This window comes from Protopterus annectens, chromosome 10.part0, assembly GCF_019279795.1.
Source record: "Protopterus annectens isolate FY-2018-M chromosome 10.part0, PAN1.0, whole genome shotgun sequence".
NCBI lineage: Eukaryota > Metazoa > Chordata > Ceratodontiformes > Protopteridae > Protopterus > Protopterus annectens.
In genome coordinates this window covers 890,348,316-890,365,815 of record NC_056744.1, presented here as the reverse complement: position 1 = coordinate 890,365,815, position 17,500 = coordinate 890,348,316, and the positions used below count along the sequence as shown (strand labels likewise).

The 17,500-nt window shown below is 41.4% G+C and overlaps 1 protein-coding gene across 2 annotated transcripts in view; it reads left to right on the top strand.

Moving 5' to 3' along the window:
* The window catches only part of BCAR3 (BCAR3 adaptor protein, NSP family member), a 738,013-nt gene that overhangs the window by 594,108 nt on the left and 126,405 nt on the right, over positions 1 to 17,500 (top strand). For both annotated transcript variants that reach the window (XM_044085684.1, XM_044085685.1), the window contains one exon: positions 1,679 to 1,807. In XM_044085684.1, the coding sequence (XP_043941619.1) occupies positions 1,679 to 1,807 (129 nt within the window). The remainder of the gene's footprint in view (positions 1 to 1,678; positions 1,808 to 17,500) is intronic.

Sequence of the window (17,500 nt, the reverse complement as noted above, 5' to 3'; positions counted from 1 at the left end):
ACCTCTTTTGAAGAGGGAGAGCATGGCAAAAGGAATAACGAAGCAATACCGCTTGACTGTTTCAAGGTGGGGTTGAGGGCATACTTGGGAAGTGCCCAAATCATATAGTCTAATGGTGAAAACAGATCCATGACAGAGGTGGTTGCCAGACTGTTAAGCAGCAAGCTTAAGAAAGGCATGTCACCATGTGGGAGGAGTGGCTCCTGCTTTGTGCCACTGCACACCCACTCATGTGATGTCACCAAGTAGATCTGGAAATCCCTTAGTGGCCATAATAAAAAGCCTCCTTGTGAACATGTGAGTAGCATTGTTGACACTAGAGATAGCCTTAACACCTCGCTTATTCACACCTAGTATTTCTGAGGTCCATTCCTAACCTACCAAGCCATCCCAGGGGCAGGCTCCCAGTAGTTAAACTGTAGAATTAGCTGGAGTACCGGGTGACAGATGGTCATCTGCCAAAAGAAGTGGGGACAGTTCCAAAAACATGAAGTTAAAGAAACGTATTTCCTTAGTTTTTTGAAAACCCAAAAGATAATCAAGGAAACCAAATATTTTTGACAGATGTCGATCTGGTAACATGGAAATATGCAATTACTAAATTTAAAACAATGCATTCAGTTCCTCTGGAAGGACATAAGTATGCAACTTGAAAGCAATAAAGACTGCATGAGGGTAAAAGGAACTCTTTGTATGGTTGTGCATATAGTAATGTTTAATCATACCATGCCAAGACAGACTGAAAATTACGTAGGAATGTTGCAGATCTGTATAATTTTACAAGTATTGCTGTCATACAAGTAAAGAAAAAAATGGTAGGCCAGGATTAAAAAGCTATAAATCAAAACACTGCTAATATGTTATATGTTTATAAACTTCAACTGCTTCAAATTTAAAGCACCAGTGCAAAAATGAGTAGGGTTCTCTTGAATATTTTCTTTACTAAAGGCAGTCAAATATTCATCTTTATTACTTACTTTGCAGCCCACACTTTTTGTAATATATGGTTTGTCATCACTCCTTAAACCGTGCATTTTAATTGCTCACTGAGGTCATTGTTTTAAAAATGGATGCAAGGGCAGGGTTAAACTAAAAGGCTTTGTCTTCCTTCAGCAGTACACAATCTGTAAAGTGATATCATGACCTATACAATACTGTGATCTGACCTGTGGGAATATCTTGGCTAAATAAATAAGGCCTTCATTGCAGCACGCAGAGCTTCCTTTGAAAATGACACACACATTCCTTAGTCTTTTGTTTGTTTAATATGTCATTTCAGCAGGTTTTTCCTGGCATTCAGATCAGCCATATACGGATTCACTGCTACTCACAAATAATATCTGTGCAGACAGGTATTATCTATAAGGCAGCAGAGAACACTATACAAATGAGGTTATGAAGAAAGGTTATTTCCTTCTTCAATCATTAACTACTTCCCAGGCTGACACAGGTTTTTTATTTTGTCAAGATCAAAGATGCAGGTACGGTCAGTTGGTTGGGAAATACAGCGCTGACTGCCAAGTGATTAGTACAAGTCATGTGATGGATGAAGAAAATGAAAGTCTGAAAGCCGTCAGAAAGCAACCAGGCAGCCATAGTCAGAATATATCAAGAATGACATTGCAAACTGCGCTGCCATGATGCACCCTTCTCAGGCTTCTTCCTATTTTTTTCCCAGTTTTCTAAAGACAGGTATATCATGGATGGAACCCCAGAAAAGCTGAGAAAAGAACTAGAAGAGGAGTTGAAGTTAAGCAGTGAAGAGTTGAGGAGTCACGCTTGGTACCACGGACGCATTCCTCGGCAGGTATGCCTTACTTCAGCAGTTCTTATCTTGTTTGAGTACAGTAGTATCAAACCTGGTTAGCTAATTAACAAGGTAAATATTAACCCTGATCCATCTGTCAAGGTGTGCACTTAGTAAAAGTTTGTAAGTGCTTTGCTAGCTGGTCGTGAGAAATCTTATACATTTTTTTTACAAAGTTATATTCTGATGAGAAGCCTGGGCTTTTTGGGATACTCTAGATAAACACAATTTTGCTGGTAACAAAAGTAACATGCTGTTTGCCATTATTATCCTGTAAATCAGTTTGTAAAAAAAAAAAAGTAGTGCACGTATTAATTATGTTCTGAGGTACTCAGAATACTTTTATCTGTTCCTCTTTCTCTGTTATTGCTATTACTGGGTTTCGTCTTTCAAAAGTTAATGTGTTTTATATATCCCAAGTAAACCAGTATGATCATGGGCTAGCTACTTTTGTGCTTTAATCACCACTGTTGCCCTTCTACTCCTGTTTCTGAACTTCTCATATCATCAAACCATATTCTTTTCAATGATTTATTGCAGACTTTTGCTTGATTGGCTGGTAAACTTGATTATAGTCAAGTGATCATCTTCATCATGTTAATGGATAACCCCACCATCAGCTAAAATAATATTGTACAACATTCACCCTCATGGCCACCACAGGTGATCTTGTAAGTTTATATAATAAATTAGCGGCAGGCGTAAAACGTGATTCAGCCAGTCAAGCTACAGTGAGCAACAGGTTGAAAACTCCATGAAAACATAGTTTGGCAAAATACATACATACATACATGAATACTATACAAAAATAATCTTTTCTAGAATGGAGAAAGGAAATACTTAGATTCTGAATCTTTCTTCGGGTTCTGTACCATCAAATTATGTTTTAAACAATTTAGGTAACCCACATGTAACTGTAACGCACATGTTAGAAACCTTTTCTTCAGTGCTAACTTGGGCAATCTTAATTCAAAGAAAGTTATAGTAACATGTTATCTTACCTGCAAAAAATAAAGCATGTGCCCATGCTTGGCATAATGATGCAGCCGAGGTGATATGTATTGCTGCAAAAATTATTTTAGATAGCAAATATAATATCATATGATGTATAAGGAAAAAGAGAAAAGGAAAATATAATTGAATCCTTCATGCAAGCAACAGCTGTTACATTCTTCACCTCATCAACAAAGGGGAATACTAACAAGAGCCAGAATGTTGTTGTCTTTCTGCTTTTCCCGGTTAGGGGTTGCCACAGCGGAACTCCGGTCCGCTAATGATTGGCAGTAGATTTTCATGAACACTGAGGTGCCAGCTCGACGTTCAACCTTCAATAAAGGCACGCCCATTTATGCAAGTCTTTCGAACACCCACCCAACCGTGGGGTGGACATGCAGACTCCACACAGAAGGCACTCCCCGCACTCCAGATGAAAATCGAATGGGAGAACCTCTTGCTGTGAGGCAAAAATGCTACCGCTGCACCACCACAGAAGTACAAGAGCCAGAATGTATGGCAGTGAATTTGCCAGATAAAATACATTTTTATTTTAATATTTGCAAAGTTCATGACTTTGGGCAAAAAAATCTTAACAGCTGTCATGCGATCTTACTCTAAGAAATGTAAATTACAATGGTAACTTTCCATTCCGAAGGGTGCTTTCAGTTACTGTGAGCAACAACTTTTGGGTGTTGTGAAAAGACCTTTCTGCCTACCTCAGCCTGATGAAGTTCACTGTATAAATCACACTGGTGTAATGAAACAGTCAAAATAGTAAAATCTGATATCAGTAGTGAATATTCACAAAAGGACAGTGTGAACAGCTGAAGATCAGGTTTTCAGTATTACATACTTATCTCATGAAAAATCTCACTGCCATACTGTAGTTTCATTCCAGTGTTTGTTTTTATAATAATTTACAAAAATCAACATTTTTATAAACATTGCACAGTGGCAGTGCTGAACACATTGCTAAGTAGTAACATATTAAAAACTGATTGTGTTATCACTAAAGACACACCAGAATAAATGCGGGTGCCTATCCTTGGGAATTTTCATAACTTTTGGCCCAGACTTTCAGCATTGATATGTTAGGGCCATGTTTGTTTCATAATGTACACCATGATCGTGTAAAATGTTGATCCCATAACACCTTTCCATTCTCACAGGGAACAGTCACATTCAGGAAAAAGACTGTACAGTAACAGTGACATTCATAAGGGGGCATGTTACAGACATCCTTTTAAATGTTTTTGGTCAAATTTTCAAAAAAAAAAAAAAAAGTCTTGGCACCAGGTTAAACTGACTGCAGAATAACACTGAAAGAGCAGTTGTCATGGAAATGTTATGTAGCTGCTATGCCTGTTTAATGCCATGGAAATGTTATGTAGCTCCTACGCCTGTTTAATGCCATGGAAGGGTTATGTGCCACTTATACCTGTTTACGGAAGAAGAGGATGTTTCTCCAGTCCAGAGTAGCAGCTGCAGCAGTGAATTTAAGTTTCTCTTGGGTAGAGCCAGTTCAATGCTTTAGGCTGCAGTAGGATGGGGAGTACAGGAAATGTCACTGCAGGTCTTTCATCACTGCAAGCACAAACAAAAGAAATGTTTCCCAGCCTGGACACTGCTGGACAGCCTGCATGCCTTTGTTATGCTATGAGCATTTTTTTTCTTTCCCTGTGCCCCACAGTTGACCATCTCTGCCACTGGTGCCTCAGCTCATTATTTGGGTCTTACCAGACTTTCCTAACAACCATTGCACTTCAACCCATGCTCAGGGCCAGTGAGGAGACTGAGGCATCCTGGTACAGTGTCATTCCACTGCTAGAAAGGTGTTATGCTTTAAGCCCTATTCCCTTCTGTACACCTTGGTAACGCATTCCATAGGTGTGGCATGCAATGAACAGACCACACTGAACTGCTTGCTGCTTCCACAAGGCAATGACATCATCATGCCACCCCTCCCACCCTCTGGTAGCACTGCATAGTGGCTTTCAGTTTCCGCCAGAGGAAATCTAACTGCATTTTGTGCCCCTTGCATACATCTCCCACACCTCCTCTCCGAAGGTGGGCACACCCATCCTTGCTGCCAAGCCACTAATCAAACCTGGGTCACTTACAGCATAGTTAGAGCTTTATCCCTCTACTCCATGATCTTGGCTTGCTATGAGCATTTAATATCTTTGAATTGGACACCCCTATGATTACTAACAAACTGAAGAGGTCTTGAGATAGTGGAAGAAATCAGCCACCATTTCCCCACTCCAGGTACAGAAACTGACAAACTGGGATCATGTCAATGTCCTAAATACCTCCTGGGAGACTAAATATACCACTTATCCTTTCAGTACTTTGCAGTCTCCACTTGTAGACGGCGCTTCTGGGTTGCATCAAAAAAAAAAAAAAAAGCACTTCTGCTTTGTCAATTAAATAAAAATAAATATAAAAGTCAAACAGAAGGAAATTTCCAGCTACATTTTTTTTTCTGGAAGAGACACTATTGAACACTTACCTACACCTTGTTGAAATTCGACTGCACAAGGTTTAATCTTGATGACTATGGCACACTGATTTTGAAATCTGCAGTCACCATTTTCCGTTGGAAATCATTAATGATGGGGTTTGTAATTGAGCACCAGTAGTGATTCCCTTGTTCTGTGTACTTTCTTTTTTTTTTTTTTTTTTTTTAATGTGACAATGGACTTGGTTTATTTAAGTTCAGGTGTGGGGATGCAGGGGACTTGTTTTATTTGTTTTTATTTTAGGTTTATGTAATCCCCTGAGTTCTCAGACAGTTTAATTCAGTTGGGTACTTATCTCATAAGGGAAGCCATTTTTGCATTGAACATCTGGTAGATATAATTAGTGGTATTTACAGAGGACCCTGCATTGTGAAAATGAACTAAAGATACTATTTGCTGATATACGTATATTTCATGACTGAGATGAAATGAGGCCGGCAGTATATTAAATTAATTACCTCCTTAATTTTCCTTTAATGTGTCCATGTCCTTCAAGTCATTCTGCAGTGGTATTTCGCCTTCTGTATATAACAGTTAAGGCACCTACAGATTTAGAGGTTGTAGTTTTACTCCTTAATAATGTAGCCTTGGAGATTTATAAATGTATTTATTTATTTCATTTGTTGACCAAGTTCTCCTAATGAGCCTGAGATCCTTTTAAAGGAAAGACTCAGGGTGGATCAGTTGTGTACATTGGTATAAAATCATTGCTCGGTACAGCTCATTAGCACATAGGCATGTAGCACCATAGGAGTCTGCTAATGAATTTTGGTAGGTTAACAGCTCACATTAAAGCATGACTCAGAAGCATAGCAACAGTTGGACATTTACAAAACGGTGGGGGACAGCATGTGTACCATCCAGAGATAATATTCTTTAAAAGTGATCTTTTGTGTTTAAAGTAACCCAGGATAGCAGAAAGGAAATATCAAAGAAAAAGGAAATATCGATAGAAGTGGGGTTCCCTAGAAGAGGACAGCTGAGGATCAGAATAGAAATACATTTGCATAGTGATCATCCATAACCGATGGGATGAAAATATGGATCTTGCCCAATACTCTGACAGCAGACTGTTCAAGCTCTAGCTTATTGAGTTTATCCCATTGATAGGACTAAGTTCTCAACACAGCAACAAGTTCAGGTATCCACATCAACACTTACTGTAAAACAATAAATTGAGTCTGAGGGCTCATTCAAAGATTTGGTGTTTTTTGGCTCCATAAACTCAGAGGGGAGCAAGCATATTCTAGAATCAGTTATGATATAGACCATATCACTCAAAGATGTATGGAACATGGGCATATATACTTTAAACCAAGCAGTGGGCCTATATTTTATTGGTAAAAGGTGAGAATATTTACAAACAGCACATGAGGAAGGTACATAAGTTTTTGTAGACTCTCTGGACATGTGATATCCTTAGCAGGATATGTGCCATAACTGAAGAACACTACAAGAGTGACCTATTCAAACATCTAGTGTGGTAAGATATAACACAACTGCACTTTCTGTCTTATCCCCAGTAGCATGGCTAGGGTAGGTGGGTAGGTGAGCAGGTGTAATGTGTTAAGGGGTATGATCGGCAACACTGCTGGTTTTTTTTAGCTCTCACATAGGGAGCCTTGGGAGAAGATGGGCTTTAGGACATAACCTGGCACATCTATAGTGTTGAAGAACACCAGATCAAAGAGCAAGCAGACTTTTTTTCTCTCACGTAGAGAGCGTGCTGAGTATGGGGTGGATGTTACAACCTAGTGCACCTTTTCTGTTGAGGAGCATCTGATCAAATGGACTTGTTTTTGCTCTCATATTGGGAGCATGAGGGTGCTAGATTGGGGAGTGGCAGCAGGTGCCATAACAGCCATCTACTCCTCTGTTTATCACTGTGTACAGTAAGTAAGCTTCTCCAAAACTGTGGGATTTTTTTCTTTTTGAGACAGGGACAGGCAATGACATAAAGCAGGTACCCCTTTCTCTCTTCACACAAAGCAGAACTCCAGGCTCCTGGCAGGCATGTTTTCTTTTTCTGTCCCCCTCTCAAGGACAATTGGCTCAGTTGTTGTTTCATTACAGTAGACACTTCAGAGACAGATGTGATAATCTGGTACTTTTCCTGAACTGTAAGGGCTGTCACATGTTTTAGGGCAGAAAAATCATATAATTCCAATCTGTGCAGAATTGTGTTTTTTGTTTCTTCTTTCTAACTTGGGTTAGATATTAACGCCTATCTTGACTGCTACAATATTTTTTCTAGCCACTGGGGGTCAAGTTGCATTATTCAGTCTCCTGATCAAAAAAAAAAAATGTGAGACTAATGGCATCTTATTACATTTCAAAATACCCACAAGGATATCTCCAGTTTAAAATTCAAAAGCAGTACCATAGCTGCTAAATTTGCATTGCTCTCTGTGTCTATATGTTGCCTTTTTCTGTATTATTGTAAGGCTTTCTTTTTTCAAATTCAGAGTAACTTCATACTTGAACTAGTTTAGTCCATTCTTTACTTCCATACTCTTCTGTAAATGTTCAATATATTAGCAGCTTAACTTGGAAAACAAGAGATATCTGTTTTCCACTAACTGATGGCTGTCACATGGTCAGCAAGTTACCTCAAACTTGTGTGAAATTCATTCCTGCATGGTGTATCAAAACCGAAATTCATGTCTACTAATCTTTAGAGAATTGATGAACAGTTTCCAGCAGTATTCAATATTACTGAAAACAAATGCCCTACTTCCTTTGACAGTGGCAAAGAGTGTCACTCAGCATCATCTTACTTTACCCTTACAAGGACATTTATTTCCCTGTAGCTGTACGAGTGTGTGCTATACACTGTACTTGCAGTGCTGGACAGCAGGGTTCAGATGACAGTCATTACCATCTTATGATCGTATATAGTTAAACAGAATTTCTACTTATTATCCTAATTCTAGCATACAAGAGGCTCATGACATCTCACCCGATGCCTTTGTTTCCAATGCAAACTTGACGATGGCCATTTGTCAAAAGCCTGCGTTACTTGTTGCAGTGGTAATCCCATGACATAGCTTAAATACAGAGTCCAAGCTCAGAGATGGTAAGACAGTGTATGATTTTCTTCAAAAAAAAAAAAAAAAACTATTACTATCATACCCAGAGGTTGTACAACTTTAAAATTATTTATAAGTCAAAGTAGTCTGGAGTGAAGTAATGCTCCCTGCAAGGGGTGCAAAGTGAATTTCCCCAAAGCAAACATACATTTCTGTAACTTGTCTAGTGCAATTTGTTGTGTGTTAGCTGCAAGTTTTGACAAGTTTTGTTGGTTTTAGTAGATGGCCATCAATGAATTGGCATTTGATGTATGTGCATTTGGTGAACAAACATGATTCTTTCCCAACGTTTATGTCATGCATTTCATTGGTGGATGAATATACATCATCTTAAGGAATTCAAAACAAAAAGCATTTTAATTTTAGTAGAAGCATCTAACAAAAGTCTGCACCACAAATGTTTTTTTTTTTCAGGTTAGAGAGTGCACAGAAAAAGTAGAATGTGGGTCTGTAATCATACATTCATACTCAATGTAAACCAGGCAACAGCATCCCTAAGTCATGGGACTTCTGTCATACAATGACAATATGATATAAATAAGCTTAGAAAAGACCCAGAAAACTCATCCTTAAAGAAATGTGTCTGTGATGCCTTACTCTCTCTTTCGATGCCTAGCTTTCATCCATAAGCCTTCTGAAGAAATACAGCATCCTATCAGCTATCTGCTAAGATGAACAAGTGAGGGTGTCTAGTAGCCTAGGGAAAGCCACACTATTCTGCATGTATTTCTAACATATATTTAAATTTATTAACCAGGGTGGAGCTCTGAACCCAATGGACCTATTTCAGTCTCAGCCTGTGAGCACAGAAAACAATATGGTATGGAATATGGCAAGCAGAATAAAAGCAAGAAAAATACAAATGGGCAGAAGCAAAACTATATACATTGCATACAAAAAACATGATGTAACTTGACTTCCATCACAAATTCCAACAACAAATATTTTTGTTATATGGATGACAGACTGAAAATAACGAAGTTCAGTGCTAATACTGCATGCTTCCAGCCACTGGCACAGTATCACGAGATGACTTGAACCTGTGTTGTCAAAGATGTTAGTTTTTTTCTTTTCATTCATTTTGGTGCCATTCTTACATAATGGTCCTAGTTTACTACAGTTGCTTGTGTATCAGTACAGTTGTCATTGTAGAGAATTATCACTCTCCTGCTCATATTTCAAGGCATGTTTATTCCAGCAGCAGCAAAACACCATCTTCTGTTCCTAGTTAGTAAGGAGGTTATTATGCTAGAATATCCTCTTCAAATGCTTGATACTTAGACCATTTTTTTAAAGAGCATGTACTATTAATTCTTCATTTGACTAAGAAGCCAAATACTGTGTACTTTGAACAGGGAAATATTTTCCTTACAGTTCACGTTTGGTTACCTTCATCCCGTGCCCTGTCAGCTGCAGCCACAAGTTTGATAAATGGGTTCTAAAGCAGGAGAGCCAGCATTGCTGATATCTCATCTATGTCTTGGATAGACAAAACAAAAAGTTATCATCTCACATTCCATCTTCAACATTCTGCTGAGGCTGGTTACACTGTTAGCAAATAAGCCCTGCTGGAAGATCATCACAAAAAAGATGTTACACTTCAATCCCAAAGTGAAAGATACCAACTTTTTATTATCTTTACGCTTATCTGTTAAAAAATAAAATTGATGTTCTTTGCGTTTCACTGTTGCAGTCATCACCTGTGGGTTATCCCTGCAGTGGTAGCCCTCGGCCACCCTGAATACCAGAGTCAATGCTTTTCTGCATCAGCTGCTGTTGCTTGTGGACTGACATCAGGTTGTCAGTGCTATAAAGCAAGGCAGCTGATGCCATTACATCAGTCTTTCTTGCCGTGGAGCCCATAGCAGAAGCAGTTCACAAGTGTGCCGGTCAGTCACTACCAGAGTTTGGATTACAGCTGAAAATATCTAAAGCTAAGTACCCCATTGGGGATCCTTTTTTCTTGCAGTAACCGATGTCCAAAAAAGTTAATAATTGTCTCACCTGTGGAAAGCAGATCCCACACCGAGACTTCCATTCATACTGCGTCACTTGTTTAGGCCCAGACCACAATGACCCCCATTGCCAGTTCTGTGCCCTCTTTAACGCAAGAACAGGTATTTTCATCCTCCATCTTTACAAATGGCGTCCATCAGCCAACAATCCATAGACATTCTGAAAAAACATAGGGATAAAGATAGAGACAGACCACACAAGGCTAATCCTTTCGACGACTCTACTGCTAAGCAGGTTGTCAGTTCTCCGGAATTCAGTGAGGCGCAATCGCAGACCCTGATGCCTGATACAATATCTATGCAGGCCTCTACTGAGACCCTTTTGGAGTCTGGTATGCCACAGGAATCTTCTTCATCTTCCAAGCCTTTGGTTGCCTCTGCATCGGTTGGGTCCAGAGGCGCGACGCTGGCACTGGCTTCCGAAGAGGCCTTTTGCACTACCGATTCTAGATAAAAAATGACGTCTTCTCATCCAACTACCATTTCTCTCAAACCAATGGATAGTCTTAGGCCTAGAAAGCCAGGCCACTCCTAGAAAATCTGCCTCTATCCACCATCTTACTCCTGCTCCACCACCCCAAGGTCAAATGCTTAAGATGGTGGATGATCTTATCTCCTTTATCAGGGGCAGTCAGGCCACAAGTTCTAAAAGGAAAAGACACCCTTCTCCTGAACTAATGACAGAGCAGGATTCTGAGGAATCTGATTATTCACATTTTGAAAAGGAACAACAACCACCTCTGACTGCTTATGAGGATTCAGATGCAGAGGAATCCATTCCTTCTCCCTCCGCACCAGAAGACCTTTCCTTTGGGGAAATCTTTCTCACCCTCAGGGAACATTTCCACAGGGAATCCCAGGACTTCCCTCAGTCTAACAAAAAGGCTAAGAGAGTTTTTAGACCTGACCCAGCACAGACCCCTAGCCATCATCCCTATCTTAGAAGTGGTGGATGTTTTCCATGAATCCAGCTTAGCCCCTGATGCCCTCCCACCTGCTCCCAGTAAACCTGACAGGTATTACAGAGTAACGGATTCTCACAAATACCTGTACAGAAATCTGCTGCAGACCCAGAGGTCATTACACAAGGACCTAGAGGAGCTAGGGCTAATTCTGCAAAGAATCCTACCCCTTCTGACAAGGATGCCAGAGCACTGGGACAGATGGGGTAAAAAAGTTTACACCTCTGCAACCTTAGCTATCAGAGCACTCAGCTGTCAGTTCCATATGTTAAAATATCAACAACACACTTTGGAACTATTAAAGCAAATGATTTCACCCTTTCCTGACTGTGCCAATTCTAAAGGGTTAGCAGATTTACTGCACTCTACTTGTCAAGTGGCCAGACACTCATTACACTGTGGATATGATGCACTAGAAGCCTCAAGCAGAGCAGCAGTGTCTGGATCTGTCATTAGGAGACATGCATGGTTGAAGGAACAACCTTTCCCTGATCATGTCAAGTCTGAATTAATTTATGCACCCTTGGATAAGGACCACTTGTTTGGAGAAAAAGCAGAAGAGGTGCTTAAAAAGAAGGAAGACAAAGCAAAATCAATGCAAACAGTAAAATATTTCTTTCAGGTTCAACCTCCTAGATTCAGCAGGAATTTTTCCTCTAAGCCCTGGTCCTTTCCTGCACCTAGTAGACAGGGGCAAGGTAAGCCCCACAGAGACAGACCTCCCAGGCCCCTATCCCAAGGACAGCAGAGAACCAAACAGTGGACCACTTCCACCCCAATGGCAGGGAGTTCTAAGCCATCCTTATGTGGCAAAAACTCTCAATGACTCCCACTCCCCCCTCTGGCCTCCTTTCACCCACCAAAAGCTAGGAGGAAGGCTCTCCCTCTGCAAAGAAAATTGGATGTCTGTAACAAAGGACCAATGGGTCTTAAAGATCATTTTTCAGGGATACAAATTCACTTTCAACAAACTCCCACTTCCCAGAGGGTACCCAGACTTACCACCAAATTAGTGGGCGGAGCCATTAAAATAAGTCCAAACTCTCATTTTCCAGGGGGCAGTAGAACCTGTTCCTGCAGATCAAACAGGTTTTATTCCAGGCTATTCCTTGTTACCAGATAGGAGGGCACTTTGCACCCCATCCTGAACACCTCCCTGGTGGTCCCCAAATTCAAAATGCTAACTTTGCAGCAGCTGCTGCGTATGCTGACAAAAAATGTCTGGTTAGTGACTCTAAACCTAAAAGATACCTACCTCCACATCCCCATAAGGGAATCCTGCAGGAAATTCCTGCGCTTCAGAGCAGGCTCACAACAATTTTGGTTTTCTGCGCTTCCCTTTGGCTTATCCGCTGCTCCCAGGGTATTCACCAAATGCTTAGCCCCGGCTATAGCATTTTGCAGACAGAGAAATATACAGATTTATCCTTATCTGGACGACTGCCTCATTCAGGCAGAGTTCAAAGAAAAGTTGCTCTGGGACCTCCTCTTTGTCAAAACCCTCCTAACTTCCTTAGGGTTCACCATCAACAAGAAGAAATCAAAGCAAACACCCTCCAGGAGGATCATTTTCTTGGGACCACTGCTGTACACAGCATCCCAAATGGTCTTCCTATCCCTAGAAAAGCAGAGCTTCCTGACTCTCTACTTTACCTTGCTGCCATCCAAAAGTCACCTCATGGCAAGGAAGTTCCTGCAAGCCTTGGGGTATATGGCATCTTGCATCTTTCTAATTCATCTGGCCAGGCTTCATATGAGAAAGCTTCACTGGTATCTAAAGAACCTTTGGTGTCAACACTCACAGCCTCTAGAGACCTCTCTCCCTCTGATCCCCTGTATAAATTCCAAGTTTCTCTGGTGGGCAGGGGCCTATGCCATGAACAAGGGTCTTCCCTTCATCCTCCGCCCTACCAGGTGGACAGTCACCACCAACGTCTCAGACATTGCTTGGTGCGCTCACCTAGCAGACAGGTGCATCCAACGTCTTTGGGATGCCCAGCACCTTCCCTTACACATCAACCAGAAGGAAATGATGGCAGTACAAAGGGCTCTGACATCCTTCAAACCCCATCTCAAGCCAGAGGTCCTCCTTATCAAGACAGACAATACCACAGTAATGTGGTACATCAACAAATGGGGAGGGACCCAGACTTTACCCTCTGTGCAGGCTAGCCATGACCCTCTGGCTGACAGCCTCCTCCATGGGATTACACCTAATAGCCCAATACCTACCAGGGATCAACAACACCCTGGCAGACCACTTAAGCAGAAACTTACTGGACCCCCCTAAGAATGGCAGCTCCACAGACAGATCTTTTTGCAAGTCACTCAGGAGTGGGGAAATCCAGAGGTGGATCTCTTTGCTTCGCACCTCAACCACCACCTAAAAAAAAAATTCTGTATCAGGGAGTATCACCACCTAGTGTGGAAGGTGGATGCCTTGACCTTCTCCTGGAACTCCCTCTTTGTGGACACATTTCCTCCTCTGCCTCTTATCCCCAAGGTACTGATCAAGATAAGGGAGGAGAGACCAAAGGCCATCCTCATTACTCCAGATTGGCACAGACAGCATTGGTGCCCCCTGCTGTGCAGTCTGATATCACAGTCTCCCAGGCAGCTTCCCCTGATCTCAGACCTCTTGACTCAAGTGGGGGGGGGGGGGGCAATGGGTGCTGCACCCAGACTTGCAGACTTAAAATTGTCAGCATGGCTAATACGCTAAAGGCAAGCAAGGGGCACCTGTTAAGCAAACAGGTCCTAGACATTATCACAGAGGCCAGAAGGCCCAGCACCAGAAAATCTTATGCAAGGAAATGAAAAAGATTCTGCTCCTGGAGCCAGTCCAGATGGGCCAGTTCCTCACAACCTTCTGTCCCTCTTATCCTGGACTATCTAGTGGAGTTACTCAACAGTGGCATCTCTTTATAGGTTCATAGGTTCATAGGTTCATACTAGGCTATCTGCCCGAGGGCATTTACAAGCCTAGCCCATAGTTTTGTGGCTTACGCCACCCCTTTAGTATGGGGAACTATACCCATTATTTTGCTGTGCCTCTGTTGAGCAGTGACACTGAGGTAATCCCTGGGGTATATCTGCGATCTCCCATCCATTGGTCAAGATTTCTCTTGAACAAGGCCAGCGAGGTGCTCTGCCTCACATATACCGGGATTTTATTCCACAGCATAGGGAGTCTTTGGGTGATGAATCTATCCCTCCAGCACGTCCTATTAATAGCCGTGTCGAGGTTTAAGTCTCCCGCCCTTGTGGCTCTGACGGATCTAGATTTTTTGAGGTGAAGCATATTCATCAAATCTGGGTTTGACATGGCCTTGTATGTTAGGCAAAGGTCACCTCTGATTTTAATCTTCTATTAAAATCCACGCCTCAGCCATTTCAGCTCATTTTGATACAGACCAGCCCCTGTTCTGACATCCTTTGATTAAACAATTCCTCAGAGGGGCTTCTAATATCAGACCTCCCAGAAGGCCACCCATGCCAGCCTGGGACCTGAATTATGTTTTAGAAAAACTACTCTTACCAACCATCGAACCTGCTGCTTCAGCATAACTGAAATACCTCTCCAGGAAGACTGCTTTCCTACTAGCTATCACTTCAACCAGAAGGGTTTCAGAACTTCAGGCACTGATGGCCATTGAGCCCTTCATCATTTTTCATGCAGACAGGGTCTCCCTGAGGACTACCCCCTCCTTTATGCCCAAGGTGGTATCTAATGCGATCCTCAACCAGGCCATTCATCTACGCACCTTCTTCCCTAACCCTCAAAACAAGGGGAAAAGAATTCTGCACTCACTAGATGTGCACAGACAGCTTAGATACTACTTGGACTGTACTAAACCTTTCAGGAAAAAGGACCAACCTCTTGTCAGCTTTGCCCCAGGGGCAGAGGGGAAGCCCATTTCCAAGCAAACCATTTTCAAGTGGATATCACACTGTATCCATTTCTGCTACAGATTACATGGGAAACCACCCCCAAAGTCTGTTTGTACCCATTCCACTAGGGCACCCTCCACTTCCTCAGCATTCCTCAGAGGAGTTCCCACCAGGGACATCTTGGAAGCTGCAACCTGGACCTCTGTCCATACATTTACAAAGCATTACCACCTTCCTCTTTTCTCTAAGGCTAGGGTAGGGTTTGCCTTTGCAATTCTACAGGGCTTGCTTACCCATGTCTAGGTCTCTAACTAATCCTTCCACCTCTCTCCTCAGCTTTGGGAATCCTCCCACAGGTGATGACTGCAACAGTGAAACATGAAGAATATAGTACAGTTGTGTACACTTACCATAAATGTAGATGTTCGAGTGTATTCACCATTGCAGTCCTGGTTTCCCTCCCTCCTTCCCCCTTATATCTTCTTTCCTTAGGGAGACATAAGCTTCTTAGTGTGGTTTTTAACCACCAGGACCACTTTGCCATATTTCCTTGGGCTTCTGACTGGTTAGGGCAAGAAAAAAACAGATGCAATGGCGTCATCTGCCTTGCTTTATAGTGCTGATAACCTGATGTCAGTCCACAAGCAACAGCAGCTGATGCAGAAAAGCATTGACTTTGGTATTCGGGCCAGCCAAGGTCTACCACAGCAGGGATAACCCATAGGTGATGACTGCAATAGTGAATACACTCAAGCATCTACATTTATGGTAAGCGTACACAAGTGTACTTTTCATTCCTTAATCAGATTAAGAATCAGAGTAGCGTGATGGGGCTGAGACAATGCACTTAAAGTAGAATGTAAAGTGTGTGCAACAGATTCTTGCACAGAGGGATACATTTGCAAAGTTTACCACAGATATTTTGTTTGTTAAAGAAATATCAGCTGATTTATGAAGTGTAAAAGATTGTAAAGCATTCTACAGGACAGTGTTAAGTTAAAAGTGCATAGGTAAACACTTCATCATTACTGCATTGTCTTATCTCTAATGGCCAATATTAGAAAATCACAGAATATTGTTTGAAATGTTCAAATGTTCAGTATGGAAGAACAATCACTGTTGGGGGAGCAGTGATATTGTTGAATCTTGATGCAGTTCTTACAGACTTCCCTTTTAAAACTATGCCTTTTGAAGAAATTATGTTTCTATTTTTGACAAGCGATTTTGTAATGGCAGTAAGTGTAGCCTGAAGAATTTATGAGCTTCGGGTTCTCAGTAGTCAGTATGAAAGTATTGCTCTAAACAGCAATAAAGCCCTTGTCTTACTCAAATCATTTTATAGTTTATATAAATTATCCTATTGTGCTTCCTGTTTTTTATTTTGCAGTCTTCCCTAAATGCATTCTTTAAATGCAGAGAGCTGTTTATCAATAAGGACATAGAGGTCGTCCAAACCTTGGATCCGTTTCAGTTCAAATTTGTCAAAGGCAGGTCATACTTATTCAACCTGTTAAAATTTTTTGAAAGAGCCACCAAGGCAATGGATGAGGGTAAAATAGCACACACTACCTATCTCGACCTGGCCAAGGCCTTTGATAAAATCCTCCACTCAGGCATAGTAGAAAAGTTTAGCAAGCTACGATTAAACTCCCATGTCACCCAATTTATTGCTAACTACCTCTCAGATAGAATGCAACAGATCAAAATAGGGGAAGATACCTCCGTATAAAGACCAGTTACCAGTGGAGTCCCACAGGGTTCTGCGCTGGGACCTCTCCTGTTTGGCATCTACTTTTCTTTTAGTAAAAGGAAGTACTTCAGGGCTCTGACTAACCAAGTTTGCAGATGACTGCAAGCTAGGAGTAGTCAATGAATCCACAAATGACTTAGCTATCCTGTAGGAAGGTTTGCCCTAAATAAATAACTGATGCTAAAATCATGGACTGAAACTAAATGCCAAAAAATGCATTATTATATCCTTTGGGAAGTCATCTATCCTAGAGAACTACCACATTAACAATATACCTCTAAGAGTAGACCCATTTGTTCAGGATTTGGGAACTTATTATGTGGACAGTGACCTAACATTTGGCCAACATTTGTCCACTGTCGCAAGAAAGTCCTTCTATGTTCTCCAGCTCATAAACAAAGGGATTGTGTGTAGCTCTCCAGATGTTATTGTCCCCCTTTACTCATCCCTCATTAGGCCAATCATTGA